The following is a 22,843-nucleotide window of genomic DNA, read 5'->3' as shown; positions in this document are numbered from 1 at the left end:
TTATTTTTGGGACAGAGAGAGACAGAGCATGAACGGGGGAGGGGCAGAGAGAGAGGGAGACACAGAATCGGAAACAGGCTCCAGGCTCTGAGCCATCAGCCCAGAGCCTGACGCGGGGCTCGAACTCACGGACCGCGAGATGGTGACCTGGCTGAAGTCGGACGCTTAACCGACTGCGCCAGCCAGGCGCCCCAATTAGGAGCTTTTAAACCACTGCTAAGCCGGAAAAAAAAATCTGGTTCTATCAGGAATCTCAGAATTGAGTGTTCTCCAAAATGAAAGTATAGAGTACCATTTCAGGAAAAAGCTATTCAGCTCTCACCTCCAACATAATTAGGCTTCATATACTCTTCTAAGAAACCAAAACAAATACTGAAATCAAAATAAAAGATTACTTAAGGCTAATTATCCTACATACAGGTTGTTTTAGTTCCTTGTTTTAAGCCCCCTTCTATAATATTAATAAAGTAAAATTAATATTTTACTGCAAAGAAAATTTATGGCTAGGGATATGTAAAATATATTTTTGTCATTAGTTCTTCCATAAATACTGCATAGTGCCATTACCCAAATGGCAGGAACATTTTATGCCTACACTTCACTTCTGTATTTACAAAGAGAAGTTGCATGACTTAGATAAATGTAAGTATCAGTGAAGGTTTAACAATGGAAATGCAATCTAACATCCATAATATCTGATATTTTACAGACAGCAATGAGCAACGTAGAAGAGATATATTTTTAAATACCTTTCATTTGAGTGACCTTATGTAAAATATAAAAGATCATTTAGAAGTTCTTGGTCTCCTAAGGACATTTTCAAATGCACTTATAGAAATAGTGAGATCTTTAAGAAATATCTTCCATGTCCACATCCTGTTGTAATTTCTGCACCATTTTTTCTTCCAATTGCTTTCCTTTGCCTTTAAAAACAAATTTTAAAAAAATATCAATCCACTGTAACCTTGCAGAACTCTTAGCAACATTTTATAAAGGATCTTAGATGGTTTAAAATAGCCAATTCTAAGAAATTTAAGAATAGTAACCAAACCCACACAGGTCTTATGATATGTCATACATAAAATAAGCATTCCATACACATTTATTCATTTCACCCTAACATGCATTTTAAATATGAGAGAACACAGACACAGAGACGGATAAAATTGTCCCAGATCACTCAGTAAGCCCAGTAAGCTCAAGAGAGAATTTGAACCCTGGCCCTCTGGCTCCAAGGTCTCTGTTCTTTATAGTGTACTTACCTACCCTAAGAGGGTTACCTAAAAAGTTACATAACAACAGCTCATTACTGTTGTTCTGGGTGTAAGTTCACATCGTCTATATGTGAAACAAATGCTCCACGATTTTGCCTATTTTAATAAAAGTTGGTACAAAAATTAACTCGTTAAATACTTAACTATTCAATATATAAAGAATTTGACCTTACTAAGGTTTCGACATGGAATCATTCACAGGAATTAACTCTTGAACTAAATCTCACCAAAATTTCTCTCCCTTCAGGTAATCTGCATAAGTAAATCATATAACAGATGGTATTTGGTGCCAGCTGAGTGAAGACTGGTTTTCTAGCACCACAAAAGAAACTATTCACACAAACAACTGCCCAAATGAGTGACTATAGGCAAGTTATATAAACTTAAAGAGAAAATTTTAATACAAACAGCAGTATCAGAACCCAGAAAGCTAAGGAACAGAAGCTCAGACTCAAAAGGCCTGGGCCTCTGTATTTATCCTAAGTTGCACAAGTCCCATACCAACCAAAGTTGGAAAACCACTAATAAAAAACACTATTATTTAATAAAAAGTATGAAATAGGCAAAAATCTATTAAATTAATACTCAAATATGACTAGCTTATGGAATACAAGATTTTTCTGAAGGGAAGAAAAACACCATTTGCAATAAATTAGAACTGGGCAATACAATGAATAAATTATATTTTTATAAACAAAGTCATATCATAAATGTGATATTTACATGAAAAAATGCCCATAAAAAGTTGACTAGCACCCACTTAACCAGACCACAACAATCCTGACTCTTGATTTCTCTACTGAAAGAGAACTTCTGTGTAATACAGCACTTACTGGCAAGAGGGGCCCGGATAAGATGAATGTTTTGCTTGACTTCTTTGATGTCCTGAACTTTCTGTAATTCTTTATTTTTCTTTAATCTAGGACACAACACATAAAAGCCAAAACTAGTTACTAAAATTGCTTTAAAAGACATTAATTCATAATTTATCAAAATTATTTTAGCCAGGGATTAGCAGTAAGAACTCAAAATTATTTTCCAGTTCCTAATTAGCTTAAGAAATTCTTACACTACCACTGGTTCATTGACTGTATCCCTAGTACTTAGGAATAAACTGGGGATTAATATATATTTGCTGAGTGAATGAAGAAATGTGATTGAAGAATTAAATGTCAGACATCAATGTCTATTATATAGATATAGTGCAAACCTCTCAAATGCTAAAGTACCTAGATCTTTTCTCCTCAAATGAAATAGTCTCTGTGCTAATTTTTCTGATCAGTAATACAAGAACACAAAACACATGTGAGACAAACATGCTAACAGACTAGTTCTCAAACATTTAGCTTTTGTTTCTATATCACTTGAACATTTTTTTAAAGCCAGAAAGCTGTCGGCACATGCTTTTCTATGACAAACCAAATAGTAATGTAATCAAAAACAAATGCTCCTGGGACACCTGGGTGGCTGTCTGTCAAGTGTCCTACTCTTAATCTCATGGTTCGTGGGATCTAGCCAAGAGTGGGCTCTGCATTGATAGCATGGAGCCTGCTTGGGATTCTAGCTCTCCTCTCTCTACCCCTCCCCTGCTTACACGTGTAGACCCTCTCTCTTAAAAAAAAAAAAAAAAAAAAAAAAATCCCTGCTCTAAAGAAATAGCCAATTCCAGCCCAGGGAAGTATAAGATGAGGCCACATCTTCTTAGCCATCAATCAAGAAAGCACCCAAAGAAAGATGAGGAAATTCACAATGAAATGGGACCCTGCCTGAAGGGATGCCCAGTAGCCTATATGGAGCACTTACAACATCAAAATAATGACAAAGAATTATCACCCCTTGAATACCAGAAGAATCAATGAATACACACAGATACATGAATAAATAAAGGAATACATTTTGAAACTGGAAAAGGGAAAAGCTCCTTTATATGAGAAAGGCAACTAATAAAAGAAAAAATTACTGAACCAGGTACCAGTTTGAGTAACTGTGCACAGGGTCAATGTATTTCCCCTAAGATATGTACTGATCAAAAAGAAAGAGCAGAGCTTTTCAATGGAGTGGAAAAAACTGGCAGACATCCCCTTAACCAAGTGATCAATCACTTGAAACAATATGTGGCTCCTGCTATGTGTGTCCTTCTCATGTATCATCATTTCTATGATACTCTGGCCAAAAGTACCTAACTTGAATCTAATCATGAGGAAAACAAGATAAACACAAACTGAGGAACATTCTATAATATAACTGACCTGTATTCTTCAAAAATGTCAATGTCATTTAAGAGGAGAAACTGTCCAAACTAAAGGAGCTTGAGGAGATAGGACCACTAAATGCAATGCAAGATCCAGGGTTTTCTGTTGCTACTGGAACTGGTGAAATTTAAATAAGGTTTGTAGGTTATATAACCATATCATTCAATGTTAATTTTCTGATTTGGGTAATTATATGATAGGTATCTAAGAACATGTTCTTATATTTAGAATATATACATAGAAATATACTCAGAAAAAGGGTATCATGTCTTCAACTTACATAAAGACAAGGACAGAGTGAATGTGGCAAAATGCTACCAGAATATACAAGAGTTCTTTATACTATTCTTGCAAGTTTTCTGAAGTTATGTGAAAAAAATTTCTCTAGATTTCTACTAGTAATTATTTTTCCAAGAGTTAATCTACACATGTTCATACCTGTTCATTATAAATTTAGCTTGGCGTTTCTGTTTGATCTCTTCAACTCTCTTCATTGCATCAACTACAAAAAAAAATGAGTTACGTATTTTTGCACATTCAAGCAAGAGCTTTAATAATCACTTTATTCTGACTTAGAAATGGCTTAAATGAAACCCTCATTGCACAAACAATCCCTACTAAAATAGCTGAAGAAGGTAGGTACTCTTAGAGTTAACAGTAATGTCACCTATCTTTCACAAATACAGCTCTAATTTTTATTTTACAAAAATCTTTACTGCTACTAAATTTTCCTTCTACTTTAAACCAGCCCAAACTTTAAGAATTTGGATTAAGGGCAACAAATCTCATTCTTACCTTGTCCTCTCCGTTTAAAAAAAAAAAAAAAAAGGCACCATCCTGGTAATAAATACTACTTTTTCCTTTAAGTGCCTGGGATATGATCTGCACATGATGAATACTGGTAGAATGAACGAATCAATTTGCCATGTTCCCAACCACTAAAATCCAATAGTTTTGGGAAATGTGTAGAGGGGCTAAATCCAACTATGCTCTACAATCTACATTAGCACTAAGATTAAGACAAACCATACAAGTAATTTTACATTTTCTAGCAGCCACATTTAAAAAGTCAAAATCTAGTGATGTATCTTGTTTTATCCAATATATCCAAAATACTGTCATTTCAACATAATACAAAAATTACTGAGGAATTTTATGCTTGTTTTCATATAAAGTCTTCAAAAACCATGTATTTTACATTTACAGCAAATCTCAGGGCACCTGGGTGAGTCAGTAAGTTAAAAGCATCCCACTTCTACTCGGTCATGATCTCACAGTTCATGATCTCACAGTTCATGAATTCAAGCCCCGCATCAGGCTCTGTGCTGATAGCTCTGAGCCAGGACCCGGCTTCAAAATCTGTGTCTATCTCTCTGCCCCTCTCCTGCTCATGCTCTGTCTCAAAAATACATGTTAAAAAAATTTTTTTTTTTTTTCATTTACAGCAAATCTCTATTCAGAATAGCCACATTTTAAGTGTAGCCCCTGTGGTCAGTGGCCGCCAGACTGGGCAACACACTCCCAATCTAACTTCTTCTATTCTGTGGATCTGAAGAATAGCAGGATATTCAAGTAATCTTAAAACATCACCAATATACTTTAACTATAAAGGATAAAATACAGTGAAAAAACCTGTCAGATGCCACCTTAAACAACGATCAAAGTTAACACAGCCAGTAATAAGACCAATGGACAGCAGGAGGTAGCTCCTAATAGGATACAACGATAAGAACTCAGCATCCCATCTATGATTACCCAAATCTAACACTGAGGCAGTATCAAACAAAAGTCAATTAAGGGACTTTATACCAAACACTTGACCCATACTCTTCAAAACCATCAATATCAGTGCACGTGGGTGGCTCAGTTAAGCATCCAACTTCAGCTCATGTCATGATCTCACAGTTTGTGGGTTCAAGCCCCACATTGGGCTCTGTGCTGACAACTCAGAACCTAAAACCTGCTTCAGATTCTAGGTCTCCCTCTCTCTTGCCCCTCCCCCACTCATTTTCTCTCTCTCCCCCAAAAATAAACATTAAAAATTTTTTTTAAATCTGTCAGTATCATAAAATATAAAAACTTGGGAACTGTTTCAAATTCAAAGAGACATGACCTGTACTATTCCTCCACAGGTCTAAGATTAAATGATAATACTGTACCAATGTTAATTTCTTAATTTTAAAAACTATGCTATGGTTATTTACAAGAATGTTCTATTTTTCAGGAAATACTCTTTCTAAACTACTTACGGATAAAAACATTATATATGCAACTTAAAAACTTCAAAATATTATAAAAGGAAAACAAAGGACAGAGAATGGTAAATTTAATAACATTTGAGGAATCAAAGATGAAGGATATCAGAATTCTGCAGCTTTTCTGTTCAGTCTAAAAATATGTCAAAATAAAATCATTTAAGTGTAATCTGGAGACCAGCCAACATTGATACCACCTGAAAGCATGTCAGAAATGCAGAATCTTAAGTCCCACCAACACATGCTATATCGCAATCTGCATTTTAACAAGATCCCCCAAAGGTCTCATGGAGCCACTGGTATTAAGATAATGTCTACATGAATAATCTAAGACAGAGTCAACTTTAAATCTGGTCATGCTAAATATGTAACTTTTTTCTTTCTTTACTTTCAACAAAAATATGGCCCAGTTCTGGTACTCAAAAGTATTTCTATACCTTAAAGTTACTCAGAAGGGAAATAAACAGCAGTGGCAGGTAGGGGCACCTGGGTGGTGCAATCGGCTAAGCGTCCAACTCCATTTCATCTCAGGTCACGATCTCAGTGTTCATGAGAACAAGCCCTACTTCAGGCTCTGGGCTGACAGCCTGCTTGGGATTCTCTCTGCCTCTCCCCCTACACACACATGCGTGCTTTCTTTCTCTCAAAATAAGTAAACTTTTCAAAAAAGTGGCAGGTAAATCCTCTCCAAAAAATAAGACACTACCTTTCCAAATATTGCAAAAGACTGAAAAATTTTTAATGTAAGAAACACCTGATATTTTTTTTAATGTTTATTTTTTTGAGAGAACAAGAGACAGAATGAGCGGGGGAAGGGCATAGAGAAAGAGACACAGAATCCAAAGCAGCCTCCAGGCTCTGAGCTATCAGCACAGAGCCTGACATGGGGCTAGACTCATAAACAGCAAGATCATGACCTGAGCCAAAGTCGAACACTTAACCAACTGAGCCACCCAGGTGCCCCAGGAAACACCTGATATTAAAATTGACCTGCAACACAAAGACCTGAAGGATAAAATACAAACTTTTCTTCCTAGGATTCTTGTTTTTGAAGTTCTCCTGCTGTTTCTGTGGACACCAGCATCTTAACAAAAGTTGCTCAGTCCACACCTTTCCACAATTCAAAAACGTAAGCAATGAATATAAAACTGCCAACAGATTAGCTTCAGACCTGATGATACTGAAATAGAGGGTGTGGGGAAGCAACAAATCTTTTAGAAGAGTAACATTTTTTTGGAATACTACTAAAAGTTTTTATTAACTGTGCAGTAGGAAATAGTTTTAAGTTCCAAAAGACTCATACTGTCTACTGAGAAAGTTTTCTATGAAAAGTCTACTTTTAGGATCTCAAAACGAAAGGATAATAGAATCTATGCGGGGGGGGGGGGGACCCTCAATAGAGCACTGCTGCTTATAGAATTTACTTATGTAGGGGTGCCTGGGTGGCTCAGTCGGTTAAGCGTCCGACTTTCTCAGGTCATAATCTCATGATTCGTGGGTTCTGTACTGACAGCTCAGAGCCTGGAGCCTGTTTCAGATTCTGCATGTCCCTCTCTCTCTGCCCCTCCCCTGCTCGCACTCTGTCTCTGTGTCTCAAAAATAAATAAAAATTTTTTTTAATTTACATATGTATAAATAAGTGGGGCAGTGATTGATAACATATGAACCAGTTACTGTGTAAGAGAAACAATAAAATAGGATTACTCAGTGAAGTGCATCAGAAGGGCAAGGACTATATGTGCCCTGTTCATCTTTGTATGCAAGACTAAGTACTTATTGTTATAATACATGAAGTCTTACGATACACAATTGTATCTTTCAGGAACAGTGTTAATAACAGGAAACCAGCACAGAGGGTCATAGTAACTGAATATCCACAGACGACTAAAATATTCACCTGTTTCAACATCAAACTGAATCTCCACCAAGTAATAGTTATAAAATATGTAAAAATGATCTGGAGCTGCTATCCTCAAACAGTAACAAAGAAAATAAAGTCCAAAATTAAATAAAATTCAATGGGATATAAAAATGCTTTCAGACCTTCTAATAACATCTCTGACAAGTTTGTCTTTTAGATCATTTTAAGAATTCTTACCAAAAATTTGTAATAATGCGTGGTGATGGATACCAACTAGACTTTGTCATTTCACAATATATATAAGTATCAAATCATTATTACACTGTATACCTGAAACTAATATGTTCTATGTCATTTATACCTCAATTAAAAAAAAAGAATCCCATTAATCTCTTTAGAAATCCTTGAGTTTAAATCAGCATTATTTCCTTACCAAATAAACCCACTATACTCAACTGCTTTCAGAAATTAACTCTTCCTCTAATTGCAAAACAGAGGGAAAGACCTTATTTAAAAGAAACAAAACACCTAGGTTATGTGGAAAGGCAATTCCAAAACTGGAGTCTAAAGTCTTCACATAGTCCAGAAAGATAAAGCTTTAGAGAGTGTCAAATACTACTACAAAGGCCCCAATTTTTCAATTCCTCCCCTGAAGTGTTGTGACTGGGCAAAAGGTGATAAAAAGGATGCCCTGACTATGATCCATTCAAGACTGATAAAGTCTACAGGACCCCAAGCCCTGGAGACTTCTAAATAACAAACCAACTATATCACCTCCACACCCAAGACTATATAAATGGCTAAAGAACACGTAAGACAGGCATGGGGAGAAGAAAAGTCAGGGACAAGGACCTCAAACATACGCAAAGGGTCATCTACAAGCTAACTTAAGGAATTTAGTTTTACTACATATGGGTTTTTTTTTTTTTTTCTCACTAAAGTCTCTGCCTACTTCAGGAAAAAGAGGGAAAAAGACAAGGACTAGTTACCATTGCTTTTAACTTCAGCAGCCTATAGCTCCACTTATACCTAAGTCATGCACTTAGAAGTTCTATCAGAAAATGTAATTATCACCTTAGGTGCTACACTTTTTAATTTTACAGAAGCATTACATTTTATAAAGTATACCGAATGTTTATATCCCTAAACTAAATTATCTAAACTTATAAAGTGTTAGGTTGGGGCACCTGGGTGGCTCAGTCAGCTAAGCATCTGCCTCTTGATTTTGGCTCAGGTTTGATCTCGCAGTTCGTAAGTTCAAGCCCCACATTAGGCTCTGTACTGACAGTGCAGAGGCTGCTTGGGATTCTCTCTCTCTCTCTGTCTCTCTGCCCCTTTCCCCACTTAAGTGCACACAGCATGTGCACGCTCTCTCAAAATAAATGAAAAAAAAGTGTTAACTTTTGTGTATATTTTAACTATGCCACACTCACCCCAAAAAAGTATTCTCCACTTCTATTTTTTCTCAGATTTTTAGGTATTTTTATATCTGTGTAAGCACTTCAAATCATATCTAATAATTACATTATTTTTATAATGTATATATCAGCCAATTCTGAAAAGGATTTGGGGCAGTTTATAACAAAAGATGCAAGTACAACAGAACTAGTAAAACAAAGATAAAGAATAAAAGCTAATCAATGAAAACATTTAAGCAACATAAAACATTAAATTCAAGGTAATATCCCAAACAAGTCTCTAAAATTCCCGGTATTCCTTTGTGACTTACTAGTTTTATTCCATAGCTCTCGCTGGTATTTAACAGGTTCATTTCTACGTTTTTCAAATTCAAATGAATTATCCTGTAAGAGAGGGAAAAATAATGGTTTTAAGGGAGATACAGAGGAAGCATTACTTAAAACTTTATTCTCCTTTTCACAAGGGTTCCAAGTATTTCAAACCATGGACACATATTAAGATTTCCCCAGGGTGGCCCCAGCAAACCCAAGTTTTCATACTTTTTCTCCTTTTCACACCAGATGTATAAGACAGCCCTACTGAAAATACCAATCTGTATACAAGTGATTCTTTTTTTTTTTTTTTTTTTAATAGATTTTCAACGTTTATTTATTTTTGGGACAGAGAGAGACAGAGCATGAACGGGGGAGGGGCAGAGAGAGAGGGAGACACAGAATCGGAAACAGGCACCAGGCTCTGAGCCATGAGCCCAGAGCCTGACGCGGGGCTCGAACTCACGGACCGCGAGATCGTGACCTGGCTGAAGTCGGACGCTTAACCGACTGCGCCACCCAGGCGCCCCTGTATACAAGTGATTCTTAAGAGGACATCGTGAGGAAGGTATTAGCCCCATCCTTCAGAGGGGCATATAACAATCAAGGAGATTATAAAAAAAACTGAAGAGGCCTCCCTAATTTCCAGTTCCTAGATGAGACTCACAGGCAGAAAACTTTCTATGAGGCTGAACCATATGAATTACTACTTTTCAAAGATCAAAATGAGTCAACCATTGAGAATTTCATATGGTTCAACCTAAAAACTTATCATGTATGTTCATATATCTCAACACTTATGTACCTTTGTTATAGCATAAAGCTATATAACTACACATCTTCAAATAAATGTGGTGCTACTCTGCATGACATAATTCACTCCCAGAAATTCTTCAGGTGCCCTTTAAATGTACTTGGTATTTTGACAGTTAATAATCCTATTTACCTTAAAACATGAGAAACAATTTTAGAAAAGCTATAGTTCTCTTAGAAAAACTATAGGTATGTTTCTTAGTTTTCAAATTTATGTGAGATAGGCACATGGAACAGCATTAACTCTGTATTTACCTATTTCATTTATATACACGTGACCTACTCAGTCACAATAACCTCAGCAAAGACAAGGTAACTGGTCACCAGCAGATGACTGTGACTGGCATCCTTTCTTCACTCATGCAGTTGTCACTTGCATTTGAAGTGCTAAGTTTATTCTCATCCATACCAGAAATCATTTTTGTGACAATAATTGTGATTTGGCTTTGCATCTTGTCAAAATACATTCTCCTCATTCATGGAAAACGAGGAGTATTAAGGAAGCCAGGAAAAGGCTTCACTACAATTGCTTAGACACTGCCCTTAAGGAGTAGAGAGGTGGGAAAGTCAAACAAGGAGGGAAGGAACAGTTCAAAGGTCTTCCTCCCTCAAAGGAGGCTTATGCAGCAGCTTTCACCTCCTCCTTTACATGGGTCATACGTGAACTAGCTTCACCAGGCCCTTATACCAACTCAGTACCAACAACCTGATGATGGCTGACTCATGCATGATATTCTCTCACCCTTGACTATCCACTATTCCTCCTTCTACCAACACTATTACCTAATTTCTCTGTTCTTGAAGTCCTGTAAGAAAATCCAGAAACTGATAAATGAGTCTACTACAAATCTTATCAGAACCCTTAATGTTGGTGATGAATCCTTTAATTAATCTCTTGGCTTTGTCTCAAAATCCTTGAGTAGCAATTTTCAACTTCACCTCAATCTATTTAAATGATTTTCCCTTTTGTTTGCAGGAGCTAAAAAATGGTTTTCTGAGAACAAGGAAAATCACGTCCAAAAAATGAATTAGGAATTTTTTTCCTTTTCAAAATTCTACCGATTTATCATTTTTAGGATCATGTGAGAATTAGATTATTATCAGAACCAAACCCAAATAAATCATTTACCAATTCTCATCACAGGAAGCGTTGTTATAGTTAATTAAATTATATGCCCTCCCCTGTAAAAGTTAAAATTTTAAAAACTGTAAAAATTCCATTGAAAGCTAACTATACTCACCACTGTAAGCTCTTTACCAGCTGCTTTACGGAATGCTTTAGTCCACCTGACCTTGCGAGGATTGCGCTTCTTTTTAAAGTTTTTATGACACTTGGATTTACAGAATCTGAACACCTATAAGAAAAGTTAAAATAGTGGAAAGTCAACATTACGATTTTTTCTATCGTAGGATGTTACCCCTGCCCAGACAAAATATACTGCAAAGTCTGAAAAATGACAATGGTTGTACTCACAATTTCTTCTTACAACACCACTTAGAAATACATGTAAACATGTAAGATTAAATGTAAATTGAACTATTTTTTGACTAAAACCTGACTATCAAATATCACAGCTAAAGGCTAAGGGCCCCCAAAATAATATGGTTAAGAAACTACCAGTCATGTTTATAGATTAACAGTAAAACCTTACAGTCATCTTAAATAAAAAATGGTATTTGCAAGGAAAGTCACTTATTTAAATCCCTGCCCACTTAATAATAATTCTCAAAATTCACTTTCTATATACCTCAATGTGGGAGGTGGGGGTAGTTTCAAACTACTCCTGTAAATCCCTTTTTGTTCTTTCCATCCTTTTTGTTAAAAGCACAAAATAATTTCAAAAAAGCAACTAACAATGGCTACAGATTTGTTTTCTAAAATATGTATTCATAGTAGGAAATTCTTCAATACTCTAATTCTCCACCTTCATCCCAGAAGATATTATCCTTTAACAGTGCTAACTTAAAGTTTAATGATGCTTCAATATGCCAGTGAAATGGCTAATTAGGACTCATTATAAGTCTACAATGCATATTTTGTTACTTTGTAATGTCTCCAAACACAATGCAATTTGTATGTGTACAGGAAATCTGAGAAGAAAAAGTACTTAGGAGTATATGGATCTTGGCAAATAAAATTAAGGTGAATCATCACACCTAGAAGATGTGACCTATCTTCTAGGTCTAATTAAGTATAAAAAAGGTCAAAATGAAGTATAAACATTTCAAATTTTGTGTATACATCACAAACCTGCATATATATCACAAGCCAAAATACTTTTCTTTTTTTTAATCTTTATTTATTTTTGAGAGAGAGAGAGAGCGCAAGCAGGGAAGGAACAGAGAAGGAGACACAGAATCCGAAGCAGGCTCCAGGCTCCGAGCTGTCAGCACAGAGCCCAAAGCGGGGCTCAAACTCATGAACCATGAGATCATGACCTGAGCCAAAGTCAGATGCTTAACTAACTGAGCCCCCCAGGCACCCCGCCAAAATACTTTTCATTTTATGTACACTTTGTTCTATGGGGAAATTCAAGCAGGTCCCCATATACACTAGAACACAGTTTTCTTAGAAATATTCAATACTAGGGTCGTCTGGGTGGCTCAGTCAGTTGGGCATTCATTCAACTCTTGATTTCGGCTCAGGTCAGGATCCCAGGGTCATGTGATGGGGTTCCACATTGGGACCGAGCATGGTGCCTGTTGGGATATTCTTTCTTTCTCTCTCTCACTCTCTCTGTCTCTGTGTGTGTGTGTGTGTGTGTGTGTGTTCCTGTTCCTCCCTGTCCCCTCCTGGCCCTCCCTCTCACTCAAAAAAAAAAAAAAAAAAAAAAAAAAAAAAGCCAATACTAGTTTAATCTGATCTGGGTCAGTACCTCCTGGAGAGCCCTCTCCTAAGAGACATGGGTCAAAACATGCCTGTATTATAAGTTTCAAAGCAAGTAGAAATCTAAGAATACAATGGATCTCCTGGAGTACCCCACCATGAATTCATATCAGTAATTTTGTATTTTTAGCCCAAAGGACTATTGCCTTTTACAGTAAAAGCCTCCTACATTTAATGCCTACTAGATAACTCCTAGACAAGTCCCCATTTCTGAGATACACCTAATGAGAGGTTTGAACTTGTCCTGGATCTCCTCAATTCCAAACTGAGCCAATGTAAAGTTATACATAGAGAAGTCTATTTGAACTCTGTATCTAATAGATGTTAACTGAAAAGCACAATAAAGTACCTGAAAAGACTGGAATCAATGGAGCTATGAAGGGAATTCAACCAACAAATAAGAAAGATCTACTATGTGTCTGATATTACCAGGTACTAGGGATACAAGAATAATTAAAACATCATACTCTATCTTGAGAAGGTTAGGACAGCATTGTAATAAAGTCTCACTTTACAATGAAGAGATTGAGATCAGGGTAGGGCATAAACAATGGGATAAAACTACATACAATGGTCATACGTAAGTAAAATGGAAATATAAAAAAAGGAAGTGGTGGGTGAGTGGTGGATGGATTGTGAGGCAAAGCTTCATAGGCTCAAGTTTCCCTCTTAAGCTAGTCCTCTATCATCCTCAGTCTTCAACATGCAGATTAAATGATCTAATACCTCAGCTTCAAAGTTCTTCAACTCTTAAACTCCACTGACTGAATACTTATTAAGCACTCATTAAGGGTGCATGTATTTTTTATGTTTGAAAAGTATATAAAAATATGGAATATTAACACTAATTGTACCCTTAAGAAAATACCTAAGAAGCGTAAGAGAGGAGATCTCTATGAAAAACGGTCCCAGGGAGCCTGGGTGGCTCAAGTCGGTTGGGCCTCCAACTTCAGCTCAGGTCATGATCTCACTGCTCATGGGTTTGACCCCCACATCAGGCTCTGTGCTGTTATCTCGGAGCCTGGAGCCTGCTTCGGATTCTGTGTCTTCCTCTCTCCCCCTCCCCCATTCACACCTCTCTCTCTCTCAAAAATACACAAGAAGGGAGGGAGGGAGGGAGGGAGGGAGGGAGGGAGGGAGGGAGGAAGGAAGGAAGGAAGGAAGGAAGGAAGGAAGGAAGGAAGGAAGGAAGGAAGAACAGTCCCAAAAGCTAAGAGAAAAAAGGCAGAAAACCTATTAGGAAGTTATAAAAGTAACAAGTGCCTAATATGAAACCAGAGTGGGAGGCCAAAAAGAAAGCAAAGACCACTAAACTTTGCAGAGCCAGGTTAAGACTTGGTAACTAGATTAAAAAAAGGTAAAAGGTTCAAAGATGACTCTCACATTTCTAGCAAAACTGTCTAGGCATAGGACAGTAGTATTAAATGAGAAAGCAAAAAAGATGTGAATTAGGAACTCTCAGTAACCTCACTGGTACAAACAGGATTTCCCCATCCAGTGGAAAATTCAGACTAGAGCAAAGAAGGTACAGATTTGGACATCATAAACACAGAAAGAACGAGATTCCTATCTTCCTTAGTGCTTCAGGGCCTCTGAATCTCATATCCCCAGCCAACTCTGTTCTTGTCTTCCCTAGAGTAAGCTGGCTCGCAGCCAATTCAATACTGTCCTTGCTAGCAATACAGACTTCATCACCATGAACTTCCACTGTGTCTGCCAAATCAACACACAACTCTAGATAGCTCCCATGGTCTTTTGTTCTCATTCCTATACCCACCCGATAAGCCCTGCGGGGCAAAAACCGTAAAATTATAATGACCAGATGATCTACAAAGCCATATTGCCCACTCTGAATTAAACGCCAACCTAACGATCATTAAGTTAGTTTCTATAAATTTTTTATCATGTTCCTGAGATCAGGTATTCAAAATCTTCTACACGTTCTTTCAAGTTCCCAAACCTAGTTTTGGTCCCACACTCTCAGCAAAAACCCCTTGCTCCTAATTAATGACGTCAATATCTTCCATCTATAATAGATACAAGGTGATGAAGCAGAAAGTGTAATTCCTTAGCATGACAAAGTCACCTGTTAAAATATAAAGTCCTAGATCCAAATGCTGAGAAATAGTATGTTAGAGGAAAGAGATTCGTTCTGATATAAGAAAGCAAATTCATGTATTATTCACAAAGTCTTTCACAACCAGGTCTCATAATTATGTTTGTATTTTATGTTTATAGATGTATCTTCTTATGTAGACTTACATATATGTGTATTTATAGCCTTACCCCAGGCCTGGATCACCATTTACAAGTCACTTCCCTAAAGACATTGTTTCGCTGTGCCTCTCTTCAACTGTTTACTCTTCCACCACCTAGAATTCCCTCTTCTCACTTTTTTATGCAACATTCAAGATGCAAGATAAATGTCTTTCTGAGCCTTTTCAAATACGACCCTCCCCAACTCACCTCCAGCAACTTCGTAATACATAACTATTATTAGGCCATATGCAGTATTTCTATAGTGTTACAGACACTCCCAACTCTTTTTTTTTTTTTAATTTTTTTTTCCAACGTTTTTTTAATTTTTTATTTTTGGGACAGAGAGAGACAGAGCATGAACAGGGGAGGGGCAGAGAGAGAGGGAGACACAGAATCGGAAACAGGCTCCAGGCTCTGAGCCATCAGCCCAGAGCCCAACGCGGGGCTCGAACTCACGGACCGCGAGATCGTGACCTGGCTGAAGTCGGACGCTTTAACCGACTGCGCCACCCAAGCGCCCCACAGACACTCCCAACTCTTATTCATCTCTAGGGGCATAGACCCTAGCAATAATGCTTGACTGGGCATACATTCAACAAAGTTTACTTAATTCAAGAACTCCACCCAAGTACAAGAGTGACCAAACAGCCCCCACACACCCCCAGACTACATCCGGCGCTGGCTAAGATAACTCGGGAACCTCACCGCAGCCAGCCCCGGTCAAGGGTGGCCTGGTGTCCAGCTCGTTTCGGGACACCAGGAAGGAGAAACTCCGCAAGCGGGAGGTCGAGGCCGGAGGTCCTCACAAAATCATCCCCTTGTGAGGGCAGCGCGGAAAACGCGAGCCAAACGCCCCAGGTGCAAAGGAACCACGCGCAGAAGCGGCGCTCCTCACGCCCGCGGGAGCGTCGCAGAGCGCGCGCCAGTGTTGGCGACCTCACCTTGCAATCGTTGCGGACAAACATCATGCCGTGGCCGGGGTAAATGGGCCCCGAACAGAAATAACACTTCTCAATACGCATGTTGAAACCGCGTGAGCTCTCACAGACAAAACGCCGAACACGAGTGGAAGTGACGCAACCCGTCACAGGAAGTGGTTCTCTTTAGTACCTGACCCCGGAAATAGTGAGCATGCGTCGGCCCTGAGGGCCCTGGGAAGCGGTCCGAAAGTGACAGCGCCTCTCAGCGGTAGCGCGAGCAAAAGCGCTGCCGTTTTGCGCAGGCGCAGAGCTGCAAAGTCGGCTTGGCAGCCTTCACTGTGGGAGGTGGAACGTGGCGGTACGCCGCCTTAGAAACCTGTTCTCACAGCGGGTCGTTTTCCTCTCTACCATACCCTGTAACGTCAGCATTTACTCCTATCTTATGTGATTTGTTCTTTGTCCCTGGCCGACTCTACACACACTGGGATGTCTTTAGGAACTTCTTAACACTGGGGCACTGCCTGCCCCAGACCTGCCACTGACTGGCGTCCCCAGAGTACTTGCGCTGTGGCAGCGAGAACCTGCGGCCTCAACGCTACGACCCAAGCGGTCGAGTCTCTGAAGCTTAGAGAACGTTACCAACAATTTTTGAAAGACTTGTGGTGATTTAAACCTTTTCTCCTCCCTACCCCCTTTTAATTAATATGCATATGGTAAAAACATTTTAATAGGAAACTAAGTTTCCCTCCTCAGACCTCGAGACTTCTCCACAGTGGCAATTGGTTTCTTTTCAAGATTTTCTGTGCGTAGATAAACATGTTGATTTCTGTGTGCGTGTGTCTCTTTCTTCTTTTTAACACTAATGAGCATCCTATTCACCGTTTTCTGCACCTCGTTGTTACCTGTCTCCCATTATTGGAATAAGAGCTCCATGAGGACAGGGATTTTTGTCGTTTTGTTTACAGCTATAGCCCACAATGATGAAGTCTTGGGGTGATGGTGGGGTGATCCGGAGACAACAACGGCCAAGAAAGAATTCTTGAAGATGTCTTTGGTGCAAAAAGGTGATTTTATTATAAAGCATGGGGACAAGACCCATGTGCAGGAAGGGCTGCACTGGGTTGATAGGTAACTGATTAGATACCCTCAGGTTGTGAAGAGGTTAGGGATAGAGTAAGTCTCTAAGGTATTTTGGAAACAGGGTTTCCAGGATCTTGAGGGATTAGCTGTTGCCAGGGAAATGCCATTTATTACCGGTTAGTAAAACCTGAGTCATGGAACCATGGAGATGTGTATTAGAGGGGCATAAGCCTGGAGTATGATTGCCAGCATGTATCTTGGGAGTTGAGATAAAGGAAGTTTCCAAAGGAATTTTTATATGTTAAAGTAGACTTACAGGATCCTCAAGGTTGGGATAATGTTAAGCTAAGATTCTCTTTTGCCCCTAGCAAAGTGTCATCATCAAGGCAGCTGAGCTCCTATTGGGAGGTCACTCTGCCTGTTTCAAGAACTAGTCAATGGGAATTTAATTTTTCACTTGCCTTAGTTTCACACATTACCATGTCAAGTAGTTAAACCCTTTCCTTTGTTCTTGGGTAGCCAGGAGTATCCAGGAAATATCACATATTCCACCAGCGAACAGGGGGTACTGTTAGCCTTTATTTTGCCCTCAGCTTGCCCCACACTCCTCATCAACAATACCTAGAAGAGTTCCTGACACATAAGTATATATTCTATTATCAATGAATATTTACCATTCTTTTTCACCATTTTGTATAATATGCAATTACATGAAGATATCATTTTAATTGGTTGCTTATTGATAGACATTTGTTTCCTACCTTTTGGCATAACAAGTACCTTTATATTACTGGTGGGAGAGTCAGCATTGTGTGAATGGAGGTCTCGGTTCTTGGACTCCCCTCGAGAAATATTTATCTGAGGATCTGCACTCCAATAAAGATAGCCTGGAGGAATGTAGCGAGAGGAAAGCAGTTTATTCAACGTTTTTTTTTTTTTTTTTTTATTTTTGGGACAGAGAGAGACAGAGCATGAACGGGCGAGGGGCAGAGAGAGAGGGAGACACAGACTTGGAAACAGGCTCCAGGCTCCGAGCCATCAGCTCAGAGCCCGACGCGGGGCTCGAACTCACGGACCGCGAGATCTGACCTGGCTGATGTCGGACGCTTAACCGACTGCGCCACCCAGGCACCCCGGAAAGCAGTTTATTAAGGTGGGAGAGCAGTATGGCCCAGAGATGGCAACTGCACTGAGGCTAGAGGGGTCCTTTCTTTGTGTATAAGCAGTCTTGGGTCACAGAGGGAGAGGTCTCTAATGGAGGCTGCTTCCAATCAGTTGGGAGATTCCTCCCACAGGTTGTGAGGGAGAGTTTTTGACACTACAAGGTTTGTACCAAAACATTCATTGCAGCCTCCCCCCACGCCCCCCTCCCACCCAATACTTCACTCTCAACCAAGAGACTGAAAATTATTTTATCCTTATTTAATCTTCTGCTCTTATTCCCATCAACAATTATAGAAGAGCCTCACCAGTCCTCACAAGCTATTTACACAATTCCTTCCCAACTCTCAGTTTTATCCTGCTATTTGAACAAGAAATTTCCTGCCCTTCTCACTTACATGGTCACCCAGCTTCCCCTTCTTACCTTTAATGTCAGAGGCCACATCCCTCATCCATGTTTTTAATACCATACCCTAATGTTTCATCTGAGACTTGTTCGTTTCAACCTATGAGCATATTCAGTGTTTCACATTAGATTGAATGGACAAGTAGCCAGTCTCCAAAGTTTTTTTTTCTTTCAAATTATAACAGAAAACATGAGAAAGGAAAGATATGTATTCTACATCCAATAAGTTGAGCTAAAATCTTAAAATACTTCTTTACATTTATCAAGCTTGAGACCTATGATTCCTGAATCTGAAAATAGATGTCTTTTATCATTACTGAAAACTCCTCAGCTCTTTTCTTTGCATGTATTGCCTCTTCTTTTCTTTTTTTTTTATATATATGAAATTTATTGACAAATTGGTTTCCATACAACACCCAGTGCTCATCCCAAAAGGTGCCCTCCTCAATACCCATCACCCACCCTCCCCTCACTCCCACCCCCCATCAACCCTCAGTTTGTTCTCAGTTTTTAAGAGTCTCTTATGCTTTGGCTCTCTCCCACTCTAACCTCTTTTTTTTTTTTTTTTTCCTTCCCCTCCTCCATGGGTTCCTGTTAAGTTTCTCAGGATCCACATAAGAGTGAAACCATATGGTATCTGTCTTTCTCTGTATGGCTTATTTCACTTAGCATCACACTCTCCAGTTCCATCCACGTTGCTACAAAAGGCCATATTTCATTTTTTCTCATTGCCACATAGTACTCCATTGTGTATATATACCACAATTTCTTTATCCATTCATCAGTTGATGGACATTGAGGCTCTTTCCATAATTTGGCTATTGTTGAGAGTGCTGCTATAAACATTGGGGTACAAGTGCCCCTATGCATCAGTACTCCTGTATCCCTTGGATAAATTCCTAGCAGTGCTATTGCTGGGTCATAGGGTAGGTCTATTTTTAATTTTCTGAGGAACCTCCACACTGCTTTCCAGAGCGGCTGCACCAATTTGCATTCCCACCAACAGTGCAAGAGGGTTCCCGTTTCTCCACATCCTCTCCAGCATCTATAGTCTCCTGATTTGTTCATTTTGGCCACTCTGACTGGCGTGAGGTGATACCTGAGTGTGGTTTTGATTTGTATTTCCCTGATAAGGAGCGACGCTGAACATCTTTTCATGTGCCTGTTGGCCATCTGGATGTCTTCTTTAGAGAAGTGTCTATTCATGTTTTCTGCCCATTTCTTCACTGGGTTATTTGTTTTTCGGGTGTGGAGTTTGGTGAGCTCTTTATAGATTTTAGATACTAGCCCTTTGTCCGATATGTCATTTGCAAATATCTTTTCCCATTCCGTTGGTTGCCTTTTAGTTTTGTTGGTTGTTTCCTTTGCTGTGCAGAAGCTTTTTATCTTCATAAGGTCCCAGTAATTCACTTTTGCTTTTAATTCCCTTGCCTTTGGGGATGTGTCGAGTAAGAGATTGCTACGGCTGAGGTCAGAGAGGTCTTTTCCTGCTTTCTCCTCTAAGGTTCTGATGGTTTCCTGTCTCACATTTAGGTCCTTTATCCATTTTGAGTTTATTTTTGTAAATGGTGTGAGAAAGTGGTCTAGTTTCAACCTTCTGCATGTTGCTGTCCAGTTCTCCCAGCACCATTTGTTAAAGAGGCTGTCTTTTTTCCATTGGATGTTCTTTCCTGCTTTGTCAAAGATGAGTTGGCCATACGTTTGTGGGTCTAGTTCTGGGGTTTCTATTCTATTCCATTGGTCTGTGTGTCTGTTTTTGTGCCAGCCTCTTCTTTTCTCTAATTTCTTCTTCTAGAATTCCCATTGGACATAAATTGAAGCTTTTATCTTTCCTCTATATCTCTTCTCTCATACTTTATCTCTGAAATCTATATAATTTTCTCTGACCTGGTTTCTAGTTCAATAATTCTCTCTCCAACTGTGTCAAACTTGCCATTTAACTTTTGACCATTAAGTTTTCAGTATCAATCGCTACGTTTTTCACAATGGAAATTTTTTTCATTCAGACCAATATTGTAGCTATAATAATGACTTCTTTTTCCAGATGTTTCAATTCCTTTTATGTTTGTAATTATCTTAAACATTTTTACTTTGTGGTCCACATCTGATTACTATATTATTTAAAGTCCTTAAGTGTAAAATATTGCTGTTTTTGGTTTACTGACCCTGGGTCATGATTGAGGATGAGGGAGTGGGCAAGGAATGGGTTTTTATTCATAATTGTGAGTTCATCCTTAGTAGAGTGTTTTCTGTAAGAGTCCTGTAACGTGTGGGTGGAGATGTTCCCTCTGAAAAGATTTTGCTTTGCTTCTACCAAGTAGTCCAGAGGAATTACCAACCAAAAATCACATTTTTATGTTAATTTCTTAGCTTAGCCATTCTCAGGCAAAAAATAGGATAAACTTGAACCGCAAACCTGTGTAAAAGGTTATAACTTTTTCAGGAGATACTAAAACATAGACTGGGCCCTGGCTTTCTGTGTGTTTGGGGATGGGGGCATTCTCCATTCCAGTGCCCTACCTCCACCATACCCAAGGCTTTCTCTCCTAATGGCAAGTAGTCATTAAAACCAAGCACCTTATGTGGATCCTGAGAAACAACAGAAGACCATGGAGGAGGGGAAGAGAAAGAAAAAAATAGTTAGAGAGGGAGGGAGGCAAACCCTAAGAGACTCTTAAAAACAGAATAAACTGAGGGTTGATGGGGGTTGGGAGGGAGGGGAAAGTGGGTGATGAGCATTGAGGAGGGCACCTGTTGGGATGAGCACTGGATGTTGTATGGAAACCAATTTGACAATAAATTTCATATAAATAAATAAATAAATAAATAAAATGTAATAATAAAAAACCAAGCACCTTGACTACTAATACTGACAAAATGAAACCAAAAGCAAACCACACTCAATATCAGGTTGTTCTAAATTCTCTCTGTTGCTGCCATTGTTGTTGCCATTGTTTTTGTCTGTTTTGTGGGGGAAAGGGAAGGTTGCAGGATATTTCCCTTACTTTGAGAGACCAACACTGTATTTTAAAAAAAATATGTTCATTAGTGCTCTCTTCAGCAGCACATATAGTAAAATTGGAACAATACAGAGAAGATTAGCATAGCCCCTGCGCAAGTCAACACGCAAATTTGTGAAACGTTCCATATTTTTTATAAAAACAGGGAGGGGGGAGAACTGGACAGCAACATGCAGAAGGTTGAAACTAGACCACTTTCTCACACCATTTACAAAAATAAACTCAAAATGGATAAAGGACCTAAATGTGAGACAGGAAACCATCAGAACCTTAGAGGAGAAAGCAGGAAAAGACCTCTCTGACCTCAGCCGTAGCAATCTCTTACTCGACACATCCCCAAAGGCAAGGGAATTAAAAGCAAAAGTGAATTACTGGGACCTTATGAAGATAAAAAGCTTCTGCACAGCAAAGGAAACAACCAACAAAACTAAAAGGCAACCAACGGAATGGGAAAAGATATTTGCAAATGACATATCGGACAAAGGGCTAGTATCTAAAATCTATAAAGAGCTCACCAAACTCCACACCCGAAAAACAAATAACCCAGTGAAGAAATGGGCAGAAAACATGAATAGACACTTCTCTAAAGAAGACATCCAGATGGCCAACAGGCACATGAAAAGATGTTCAGCGTCGCTCCTTATCAGGGAAATACAAATCAAAACCACACTCAGGTATCACCTCACGCCAGTCAGAGTGGCCAAAATGAACAAATCAGGAGACTATAGATGCTGGAGAGGATGTGGAGAAACGGGAACCCTCTTGCACTGTTGGTGGGAATGCAAATTGGTGCAGCCGCTCTGGAAAGCAGTGTGGAGGTTCCTCAGAAAATTAAAAATAGACCTACCCTATGACCCAGCAATAGCACTGCTAGGAATTTATCCAAGGGATACAGGAGTACTGATGCATAGGGGCACTTGTACCC

General features: G+C 38.9%; 1 protein-coding gene and 1 non-coding gene across 2 annotated transcripts; one reads left to right on the top strand and one right to left on the bottom strand.

The window, feature by feature from the left end:
- Positions 1-463: 463 nt before the first annotated feature.
- RSL24D1 (ribosomal L24 domain containing 1) lies at positions 464-16,409 on the bottom strand. The gene is made up of 6 exons (XM_030318142.1): positions 16,273-16,409; positions 11,427-11,540; positions 9,372-9,444; positions 3,965-4,028; positions 2,108-2,193; positions 464-923 (listed from the first exon to the last, which is right to left on the bottom strand). The coding sequence occupies exons 1-6, from the start codon at positions 16,351-16,353 to the stop codon at positions 850-852; spliced, it is 492 nt and encodes a 163-aa protein (XP_030174002.1). The 5' UTR covers positions 16,354-16,409; the 3' UTR covers positions 464-849.
- Positions 16,410-21,946: 5,537 nt separating this feature from the next.
- Positions 21,947-22,052, top strand: LOC115517329. Its single transcript, XR_003969793.1, has one exon. It is a non-coding gene; the product is annotated as a U6 spliceosomal RNA (small nuclear RNA).
- The last annotated feature ends 791 nt before the right edge of the window (positions 22,053-22,843 follow it).

Source organism: Lynx canadensis, chromosome B3, assembly GCF_007474595.2.
Source record: "Lynx canadensis isolate LIC74 chromosome B3, mLynCan4.pri.v2, whole genome shotgun sequence".
Taxonomy (NCBI): Eukaryota; Metazoa; Chordata; class Mammalia; order Carnivora; family Felidae; genus Lynx; species Lynx canadensis.
The sequence above is the reverse complement of the archived record's forward strand: the minus strand, read 5'-3'. Positions and strand labels throughout refer to the sequence as shown.

What these genes read in the sequence shown, in the direction of transcription:
- RSL24D1 (XM_030318142.1), bottom strand. Translation starts at nt 16,353, where the DNA reads ATGCGTATTGAGAAGTGTTATTTCTGTTCGGGGCCCATTTACCCCGGC. An exon ending in CTGGTAAAGAGCTTACAGTG is followed by an intron (nt 9,445 to 11,426) that starts GTGAGTATAGTT and finishes CCTCTCTTACAG; the next exon opens with GATAATTCATTTGAATTTGA. An exon ending in GCTAAATTTATAATGAACAG is followed by an intron (nt 2,194 to 3,964) that starts GTATGAACATGT and finishes GTTGTGTCCTAG; the next exon opens with ATTAAAGAAAAATAAAGAAT.